The sequence below is a fragment of the Microtus ochrogaster genome, unplaced genomic scaffold, assembly GCF_000317375.1.
Source record: "Microtus ochrogaster isolate Prairie Vole_2 unplaced genomic scaffold, MicOch1.0 UNK6, whole genome shotgun sequence".
Classification (NCBI taxonomy): Eukaryota; Metazoa; Chordata; class Mammalia; order Rodentia; family Cricetidae; genus Microtus; species Microtus ochrogaster.
The window spans coordinates 9,962,659-9,973,790 of NW_004949104.1; the positions used below are offsets into that span (position 1 = coordinate 9,962,659).

Below are 11,132 nucleotides of genomic sequence, written 5' to 3' on the forward strand. Positions count from 1 at the left end.
TGCCTCCCGAGTGCTGGGATTAAAGGCGTGCGCCACCACCGCCCGGCTTATTTTTCACTTTTCAAGACAGGGGTTTCTCAGTAGCTATGGAGCCTGTCCTGGAACTGTCTCTGTAAACCAGGCTGGCCTCAAACTCACAGAGATCCACCTGCCTCCCCCTTCCCAGTGCTGGGATTAAAGGCATGAGCCACTACTACCTGGCATGTTTTTGTTTTGTTTTGTTTGTTTTTTGAGAACACAAAGTGTAATTTTTATTACATCGTATCAAAGAGGATACATGCTGTCAACATGCATTAGTGTTTGTTGGTTTTGGATCACTGCACAGTTATTCTCCTTCTTTTTCATGCTTTAAACTCTTTAAAAAAAATAAAGATGGGGGGCTGGAGAGATGGCTCAGCAGTTAAGGCCCTATTCTGGCCTATAGGCAGGATACTGTATAAATAAATAAATCTTAAAAAAAAATAAAGATGGTTCAGTGGTTAGGAGAACTGGCTAATCTGCAGAGGACCCAGGTGTAGTTCCCAGAACCTACACAGTGGCTGATAACCATCTATAACTCCAGTTCTACATGATTCCATACTTTCTTCTGGCATTCTCAGGCACAAAGATGTACATATATACATTTAGGCAAAACACATATACAAAATAAACAAATAGGGCTGGAGAGATGGCTCAGTGGTAAGAGCACTGACTGCTCTTTCAGAGGTCCTGAGTTCAATTCCCAGCAACCACATGGTGGCTCACAGCCATCTATAATGAGACCTGGCGCCCCCTTCTGGCTTGCGGGCACACATGGAAGGAATGCTGTACACATAATAAATATTTTAAAAAAATAAATTAAATAAATAAATGTTAAAAAATTGTCTTAAATTCTGCTTCAAAGTCTTGTGAAATGTCAAAATGTATGTGCATAAAAAAAAATCACCTTAATGGGTCAGAGTATTGTTTTCTCTCTAGCTGTGCACAAACTGCTTTCCCCATGCACCTTTTGCCATTCCTACTTGAAAGTCGGTGCTCCCCCGCCCCTTCCTAAGATTCTTGATAAAGTGGAGAATGGATGTGTTTCAGCAAATCTGAACTTCATTGCCTTACACAGAGGAAAACCGCATCAGGTTGGGGGTGGATGAAGAATTTCTCATTGTTCCTGGATAGATGTAATGAGGGTACAGCTACCTTGATGCTAAACATGATTTAACGAATTACATAGCATTCCATAGAAAGATGAAATAAAATCATGAGGAATGCTCAGGCTGAGACATTCATGTAGATTATTGTTTGGGATGATATGAAATTGGATTATTTCACAATACTTAGTACTGTTTGGGAAATTGGAGGTAGCCATTGTTAGTAATTGATATTTATGCTAAACATCTGGTGCATTTTTATCCATCCATCCATCCTAGAGGTCTTGGGGTGTCGTTTAATGGCAGAGCTAATTGTGTGTGCAATTCTGGGTTCGATTGTTAGTACCCAGTTAACAAACTCATCACGCCTGCCACCTCTCTGCTAGGCGAACCTTGTAACACCAAGTTTTCCCTGTAGCCCATACTCCTAATGTTTTTAAATGGTGTTCTACACTTAAATACCATTTTAACTGACTCATGTCCTGTTAGATAAAGAATCAAAGAGAAAAGACAGGCAGTTCTCCTAATACTGCAAGTACTATACCAGGCAGTGTTTATGTGTGATAGTTAATTTCCATACAGCACTGAGGTAAGTGTATTTACCATGCTTTCTACAAAAGAAACTGAGGCTCAGAGAAGGACACACAAATGCTGGAGTTGAGGAGCTTCCTAGTTCTGGCCGGTCTTGAATTTGTGCTGGCCTCCGGCTCCCTCCTTCTGGCATCACAAGTGTGTCTGTCATTGTGTTCACATTCCGCACAAAAGGTGAGTTTTTGTTGTGTGTTCCCTTGCTTTCTTACTTTCATAATGGCAGTCTTCACACTAACTCAGAACTGAAAGGAATGAACTCAACTTCCATGTTCCTGTTACTCAGCTTCAGTAATGATCAGCCCAACCTTACAGAAAGGCAGCTGGTTGTTTATTGTTTTGTTTCTTCTTTTTCGTTATTTGTTTTTCCAGATAGGGTTTCGCTGTAGCTGACTATCCTGGAACTCAAGAGATCCACCTGCCTCTGCCTCATGAGTGCTGGGATTAAAGGCGTGCGCCTGGTTCAGCAAGGCAATTATAAATGATTGGATTTAGGACCACTCAGCTTGCAGATTAACCATAAATAAAGTTCTACACATAACTGTTCTTTTTCTTTTTTCTTACTTGTTTTTGGCCGTTCAGGGGATTGAACCTGTGATTTCACTAATGCTAGGCATGAACTCTACCACTGAGCTGCAATCCCAGCTCTCACTGTTCCTTTTCAAAGAGCAATTTTATCTATAATATATCTAATTTCAGGTAATAAAATGATCATTGAATGAAAAGATTGTTGTAATGACAGTTTACTAGAGCTATCTAGGTAGATAAGTAGTTTTATAATACCTAGCTCCTTGTGCTTCTCTACCATGGAGCTTTAGTCCTAGCCCCTCTGTTCAGCCTATTTTTTTCCCCTCCTTTTTTTTTAGACAGGGTTTCTCTCTGTATCCTGGCTGTCCTAGGGAACTTGCTCTGTAGACCAGGCTGGTCTTGAACTCACAGAGATCCACCTGCCTCTGTCTCCCAAGTGCTGGGATTAAAGGCGTGCGCTATAAAATTTTATTTTGTGTGCATTATTTTATGTGCATGAATGTCTGTGTGAAGGCATTAGATCCCCTAGAACTGGAGTTACAGACAGTTGTGAGTTGTCATGTGGGTGCTGGGGATTGAACCTGGGTCCTCTGGAAGAGCAGACAATGTTCTTAACCACTGAGCCATTTCTCCAGCCCTCTTTTCAGTTTTTCGTTTGTTTTTGTGGTGCCTGGGCTGACGTGGAACACACTTTGTGTCCTGCCTCAGCCCCTGACTAGGTGGTGTTGCAAATGTGAACTACAAGGGCCTGCTAGTGGTGTTTTAAAATGGCAACTTTTTTTTTTTTTAATAGTTTTTCAACACAGGGTTTCTCTGTTTAGCTCTGTATCAGAACTCACCCTGCAGACCAGGCTGGCCTTGAACTTGTAGATATCTGCCTGAAAATGGTGTCTGTAAGACTGAATGAATCAGGCTCACTTTTTTTTTTTTTTTTTTTGGTTTTTTGAGACAGGGTTTCTCTGTGGCTTTGGAGCCTGTCCTGGAACTAGGCTCACATTTTCTGTTACTCAGTTATATAGTATCATCTATGATACCAAGTAACATGTTGAGAACAGTGTTTTTTATTTTTCCAAAATTGGCTGCTTTTGGGGGACTCATTTTCATAGTTTGCAAAGAAGCAAAATGCTGGTATGGCTTTCTGAGCTTTTTGGTTATCTTTTCTGAGTTGAATTTTCTGTTGTTGCCGTTGATGCATGATGAAATTCACTTAGCTGGGACAGCTTTTTTTATTTTTATTTTTCAAATTACATCTGATTTGAGTTTCTTTCTCTTTTGTAAAAGGAAATGTACACACTACAACTGGACCTCTGCCAGAACCCATTGAAAACATACAAGGTATGAAAATCAGTGGGACTAAGGGATAATAATGGACACAGTTGTGGCACTGTGAGTCAGCATCTGTCAGCTGGGTGCAGTGAGCACCAGGAGTTGATAAAATCATGACCCCCCGTTATGCTTTCGGAAACCAGAGCTTTAGTTACCCTAGAACCTTCACTCTCGTGGACCCTGAATTAATAAAGCGTTCTTAAAGAAAACCATGTGGAATATTACTAATTGTCTTTTTTTTGAGGGGGGAGGTTCGAGACAGGGTTTCTCTGTGGCTTTGGAGCCTGTCCTGGAACTAGCTCTGTAGATCAGGCTGGTCTCGAACTCACAGAGATCCTCCTGCCTCTGCCTCCAGAGTGCTGGGATTAAAGGCGTGTGCCACCATCGCCCGGCCTAATTGTCTTTTTTGATTGTCATTACCAGGAATCTGTGCTGTTTCCACAATGAACAAAGGAAAGAGAGAGTTGTGTAACTTAAACCTTATTTGTGAAGCAGATGACAGTCACCAACGGATTCTTAACCACTGTAGGGAAAACCCCGGTTCTGCACAGGACAGTTCCACCACTGCAGGGAGTGAAGAGTCTATAAAACCCGCCGAAGAAAATTCTAAAATTTTATATCTTGCATCATATTTATCTGGCCCAAAATCATTAGAAAAATGTGTTTTTGAAAGCAGTGCTTTAGTGAAGGAATCTGCTGAAAAAATAAAAGAGGTTGATCAAAGCAAGAACTTCTCTTGTGCAGAAGAAAGTAAAGAACAGAACCAGAGGCCCAGCAGTGAAAGAGGGGGTCTCCTTGTCAGTGTCACAGAACAGGAACAGAATGGTTCTGGTGAAAAACAGACCGTGGAATCCAGTAACCACAGCAACTATTGCACTCAGGCAGATTCCTGCGCAGAGATCTGTAGTTCCATGCCTAACTCTTTTACTGAAGCCACAGAAATAATGTGTAAAAAGAGTGATCTGAAAATGACTTTAAACTTTCCAGGTAATTTGGTAAACTCTGAGGACCATAGAAAAACTGTCACTGATGTGAACCATCCTGAGAGACACTCTGAGGAAAGCGGGTTTCCCTTGTTGGTGCATGTTGAAGAACCAGAACAAAACCCAGTAAACTCCAGTGCACTATGTGAAAAGATTTACAGTAAAGACTCTAAGTCTGTAGTCAGTGCCCAGAGAAATCTGGGTGACTCTCTGCCAACTAAAGCAGCATGCAATGAATTTCTGTCTGGAAGAAAATCCCCTCAGAGTTTGATACCAGCAGATCCAGTAAGTTCTAAACATAAGGAGATATCAAAACCCAAGGAAAGTCCTGCAAAATTACCACCATGTCCAGAGTTTGTTTGCAGACCTGCTTCAGAAAAGCATGTACAGGACTTAGGTGACAACGTTGCCCATTTAGATGAGCCAATCATTGCCTGTGAGATATGTGAACTTTCTTGTAACAGTGAACTGGTTGAACACAAACTAGAACATGAATGTGTTTTAAATCAACAAGTGTCCCTTAATTCTCAAGAGCATATAATATTACCAACTGACTCTCTGATAAATCTAAACAGAGAGATGCCTTCAGCAACATGCAGAGATGCTCAACAGAGCTGTCATTCTCTCAAGAGCGGAGCAAATCTTACCACCAATACTCAAACCATTCCTGCTGAGACAAAATTGGAAGTCACATCTGCACAAGGTGACAGAACCTGTGGGGCCTCTTCAGGCATCCACACCTTAAATCTCACAACAAGCCCAGAAGGGCAAAAAGAAATGACTGATTCAGGTATCAAAGATCTACATTCCACTTTCCTCTCAAGTGTGAAAGAAACAGCTGGCTTTTCCTTTGTCACAGAATGTCAGAATGTTCAGTCTCAGGATATCTCTAGCTGTCAGTGCATAACAAGAAATGCATCTGAAGAGAACATGTGCTCTGCTTGTGCTGCTCTTGGACCCAGAAAAGATACCCTGAAAGGCAGCAACTGTAAAGTAAACTGTGGAAATGCACAGCAGTCTAGCAGGCACTGCTTCCAAAGCTCAGAAGACTTGGTGGAAAATAGCTCCTTCTTGGAGAGTGAACCTGCTGGGCGGGAGACTCAGAGCAGCCTTCTAGGAGGCAAGGTTACAAGTGAAATGGCAACAGGTGTGGCAGGTAGTAGAGTTTTGTTGAACACAACCACTCCCGCTACCGCCCATGTGGAACCCAGTGAGGAAGGCCTGGGTGGAATGAAGCAGAGTAGACACAGATGCACTGCAGTTTACAGCCACAGCGCCTCTCCTTGTAATATACAGGAGCTGAGCCAATCTACAAACATTCCAAGTCCTGACACACTAGCGGACCAGTCTCTGAATGTTATTTCATCTCATTTGAAAGCCATGTACCAAGCAGCTCAAAGTCATGACCAGAAAGTAGGTGAAGTCTCTGACTGTCAGAGAAACCAAAATAGTCCAAACAAATGCAGAAGTGAAGGTAAGACAGCTCAGGAAGGACTAAGTGGTGACCCCCGAGAAACTGTCCCTGAGGTCAGCCACAAGGAAAAGGATTTGCTAGTCAGTTCAGGCAGTGAAAACCCTGTGCTTTGTGGTAGTATAGAGAAAAGCGATTCCAAAGGAGCCTTTGAAAATATTCCTGGCTCTGAAGCACTGGTATACAGTGTGCTAGACGTGGTATGTCCCGACTGCACAGGTGAGCCTGCAGAGGCTGTGCTGGGCGCATCTAGTCATTCTACAAGCCGAGATAAAGTGGCATACCATGAGTCCTTAAGGAGTACCGCACCTCTTCGAGGAGAACTGAATGTTGTGTTTATAGGAACAACTGACCAGGACTCGGGGCTCTCCAGTGCTGCTGCTTCTACAGTAGACTGTCCTGAAATACTGAGATCACGTGAAGAAACGATATGCAGGTTTCTAAAGGACTGTGGAATGGAAGGGTGTCCAGACTCTGCCCCGGATCATGAAGTGGAGTGTGTTACCAATCAAGAGCCAGTGTCTTTAAATTATATTTATTGTGAGAATCAAGGGGAAGGAAAATCTGTGGCAGAAGGACTGAGAATAGCAAATTCTGAGTTTGGTGAGAAGAAAACCTTTGGGTTATCCTCAAAAGACTCCAGATCTTCTAGGTGCCGAGGTTCTGTTGAGACGGCACAGTCCCATCCTTCTTCTCAGGAACAGTCACCAGCTGGTGTTCTTGGTGAAAAGCCTAAATTGAAGCATCTCTTTAAGCCCAAAGATGGTGAAATCCTTTATGAAAATATCAAGAATTGCGTAGTCCAGTCTGACGTGAAGGAAGGAATACCAACGAATATAGGTAACACTGGTGAAGGAGGTGGTACATATGTCAGTGTAGACACCAGTGTTTGCAAAGCTTGTCATTCACATGAGAATTCCATAGATAAGTGTTTGCCTTTGATAATGATAACAGCAATTAAACAGAATAAAGAAGAAACTGAAGAACATCAGAAGGGGCCAGTGGGTCACTTACCTGTTGGGGAGGGGTCCGAGGAGACCATTACCAGAGACAGTCATGTTAATTTTCCTAAGAGTTATCAGACCCATTTGAAATGCCAGAGTGTGCAAGATGTTGCTAAAAGCCCACAAAGCCAGAGAGGTGAGCGTGCTGTGCAAAAGAACGAAAATCCATATCAAAAGGGTACACATGCACTGCTGGAACAGCACACATCAGTGAACATGCTGTCAGATGAGATGCAAAGTAAGAATCCTGTGATTGGCCAGTGTGAGTCCCTCATAATGGAAGAAGTCGCCCTAAGAAAGCCAACCAAGAAAAAAACGGCTAGACAGCTTCAGAGGTTGGAAGACCCAGAAGAAGAAAGCTTATGTCACCTGTTAAAGAAAGACACCTTATGCACAGGTCCTCGGCTTCCTGGTACCCCTTGGAAAAAACAGGATCCTAGTGCTGCTGGAGGGGGTCAGATACATGGTGCCTTTGTGACTCTGTCACAGCAGCAGAGATTGCTTCCCGTAAAGAAGCAACCTCATCGAACATGTAAGAGAACTTCCTGCCCAGAGGTAGTCACTGTGCAGAGAAAAATAACTAAAGTAAGAAATTCTGATTGTGGAAAGAGTTCCTCTGATCCCATCCCCACAAAAACACACAGACTTCTCAGCCCGTGTGCTGTGCCTGCCGCGCCATTGGAACCTGAAGCAGTACCTAGCACGAGCTTTTGTAGCCACATACCAAAGCGAAAGGCTACTCTGTGCCATTCCTTGAGTCCGAGTTGTAGGAAGCCTACCAAAGAATCAGCCTTACTAAACAAGCTATCTGTCCTTGCCTCCAAACTGGTTCTGGCTACAAAGCCCCAGAAACGCAGATATCAGCGGTATTCCTCTTCCCTTGTTCCTTTGGCTAAGAGCTGCAAGCGCCTCAGATATAAAAAGCTCCTAGATGGATTTTCCTATAATGCAATGCAGCTGGACCCATGTTTGGCAGCTACTGGATGGGATAGGAGGTCTAACAGTAAGCCCTTGGCACTTTATTCTCTTGAAGCTGTCAAAATGAGCTTCATAGATCTGAGCAACAAGATGCCATCACTGCTGTTTGGTACCAAAATCTTCCCATTTTCCTTCCATGTGAAATCAGCATTCAATTGCATGGTTGAGCCCTCCAGGACTTTTCCTGAGCACTGTGCTCCATCGAGGCTTGCCTTAGCAGAGACCTCCCAGTGCTCATCTCCACCTCCCAAGTGGACCTTTTCTTTCTTCATGTCCCACGGTTGCCCTGGGATGGCTACATTCAGGGAAGATACTGGCCTCTGTAGTCAGGCACACACTCAGGCTCCTCCACAGACTGTAGCTCCTCTCCAAGACTATGGAGGCACTGCCGTAGTCCGGACTGGAGCAGACCGCTCTGTCCTTGGCCTTCACACACTTCTAGCACTTTGTTCACCAGGATGTTACCGAATCTGGACAAAAAGACGGAGCTTCACCAATCACATGCCTACCATGCAGAGGTTCTTCTTGACCCAGTTTACACAGGGCTTAAAAGGGTTAAGGTCTCCAGCCTCTCTAGCAGACAAGGTCTTCTGCTCTCTGCCCTACTCAGTGGGCCGAGTGTTGTCCATTTGGAGCCAGCATGGACCTTCCTTTACCTTCCAATTGCCTGCTCTTCATTCCACTCAGAGCAAGCAACAGGGAAGCCTGAGCATCTTGAGCAGGTAAGAGCTCGTCATCTTTCAGTGTATTTCATGTTTGTCTCCTGCCGATGGGAAAAGGAGAGGTGGCAGGTGCTGGAAATGGAGGGCTGTCTGCTGGGGGCTTCCTATGTTTACACTTGTTTACCCTGAGAGAGTGGAACAGTAATTCTTGGCTACAGAGGCCCCAAATTTGCCCATAGCATCTTCTCGTATCTTGCACTATTCCAGTTTTATTCCTTATGCCATAATCTTTTTATCCCCCTTGCGACAGTGTCTCTGTGTAACTCTGCTGTTGTGGAACTCACTATATAGACCAATCTGGTCTGCCCCTGCCTCTCAAGTGCTGGGATTAAATTTATGTACAGTGTATTTATGCCCAGTGTATGCCACCATCTTCCATTGTTGTTTATTTGTGGCACTATCTCAGGCTGGCCTGGAACTCAAGAACATCTTGGATTGCAAGTATGAGCTGTCATGCTTCAGGAGTTCACATTACATGCCCTGGGATGCTTTGGGGACTTAGTAGAATTCATAGTGAAGTGGACAGAAGTTCTTATGGTTTCACTGTTGGAGATAAGGAGAATAATTTGATGATTATTGTATCTTCTAAATGAAAATAGGAGAGGACTCGACTGGGGTGTAGCTTAGTGGTAGAATTTTTTTTTTTTGGTTAGTATAAAACCCTAGGTTCAGTCCAGCTTAGAGGGAAAAGGGGGTAGGAACTTAAGGTTTAAAATTTCCTGTTTTACTAGAGTTTCTAGAAGGTGAGAGTATAGCTTATGTGAAGAACATGCTCAGCGTGAGTTAAGATGCTGGTTCAGTTCCCTACATGAAAACAGCCTTCAAAGAATTGCCTTAGGTAAATCTTTCTACTGAAATTCTTTAGATGAATAGAAACTAATTATCTCTTGCTGTTGCTACAGTTGAATTTTTTTATTTATCCATCTACTTTTGGTTTTTCTAGACAGGGTTTCTCTGTATAGCCCAGGCTGTCCTGGAATTCACTCTGTAGGCCAGGCTGACCTCGAACTCACAGAGATCCGCCTGTGTCTGCCTCCCAAATGCTGGAATTAAAGGTCTGTACTACCACTGCCCAGCTACATTAGAAATTTTTAGCAGTAATGTTTCAGATCAAATCAAACCCATCTAAAACCTAGTATTTCAAAGCCAAGCTGCTGAGGCAAGAAGATTATAAGACCAGTTCAAGACCAGTTTGGGCTAAGGAGTGAGCTGTTGTCTCAAAAACACATTAAAGGGACAGTTACAAGGATTCCAATTTGGTTTCTCTCAACTCCAGTGCTGTAACTCCAGTTATCAAGGATATAACTAACATCTTTGTCTGGCTTCTGTGGGCACTGCATACATTTGATTCACATACATAGATGCAGGCAAACACCCATATATGTAAATCAATCTTTTCTTTTCTTCTCCCTCCCCCTCTCTCTTTCCCTCTCTCTCGTCCACTCTCACTCTCTGTCTCTCCTTCCTTCCTTCCTTCCTTCCTTCCTTCCTTCCTTCCTTCCTTCCTTTTTGTTTTTCAAGGCAGTTTTTCTGTAGCACTGGCTGTCTTGAAACTCATTCTCTATAGGCCAGGCTGGCCTCGAACTCACAGAGATCCGCCTGCCTCGGCCTCCCGAGTACTGGGATTAAAGGCGTGCGCCACCACCGCCCGGCTGTGGAACACAGCTTTAATCTGTGTTGTATCCCCTCCATCCCCACTCTTTCTTTCTGGTAGCTAATGATGACCTCCACCTTACTACAGTAGCCCCAACTCCGGATCCTCCACCTCCCAAGTGCTAGGACACAGCCCTGACCCCTTCACTGTTAGTTCCTTACATACTATGTTGGTATTCAGGATATGAGCCTTGGCTCCTTTTCCCTTCAAGAACTTTCTACTTCCTAAAATAGTTTTCCTTCTCGCTTTCTATATGTGGCTTTTTATTTTGTGGAGTTTTATACATATGTAACCAAGAACTTGGGATGTTGTTTTATTTCAAGTGGAAGGTATATGGGTAGTGTTGCTATCATTGACTCCAAAAGTGACTTAAAATCATATACCTAAGCTCACTTAATTTTGTTTTGTTTTTTGAGACAGGATTTCTCTGTATAGCTTTGAAGCCTGTTCTGGAACTCACCTTGTAGACCAGGCTGTCCTCGAACTCACAGATATTCTCCTGTCTCTGTCTCTCAAGTGCTGGGATTAAAGGCAGCCACGACCAGTTTTTTTTTTTTAATTGTTTTATTAAACTTATTTATGAGCTGCACGTGGTGGCACTTGCTTTTAATCCCAGCACTGGGGAGGCAAAAGCAGTCAGATCAGTGAGTTCAAGGCCAGCAGCCTGGTCTACAGAGTGAGTTCCAGGACAGCCAAGGCTACACAAAGACACCTTGTCTCAAAAAAACAAAACAGGGCCGGGCGGTGGTGGCAC

At 43.5% G+C, this 11,132-nt stretch overlaps 1 protein-coding gene across 6 annotated transcripts in view; it reads left to right on the top strand.

Moving 5' to 3' along the window:
• Window positions 1–11,132, top strand: part of Prr14l (proline rich 14 like) — a 75,720-nt gene that overhangs the window by 24,405 nt on the left and 40,183 nt on the right. For all 6 annotated transcript variants that reach the window (XM_005366085.3, XM_026788776.1, XM_013353374.2 and 3 more), the window contains exons 4-5: window positions 3,522–3,575; window positions 3,990–8,724. In XM_005366085.3, the coding sequence (XP_005366142.1) occupies window positions 3,522–3,575; window positions 3,990–8,724 (4,789 nt within the window). The remainder of the gene's footprint in view (window positions 1–3,521; window positions 3,576–3,989; window positions 8,725–11,132) is intronic.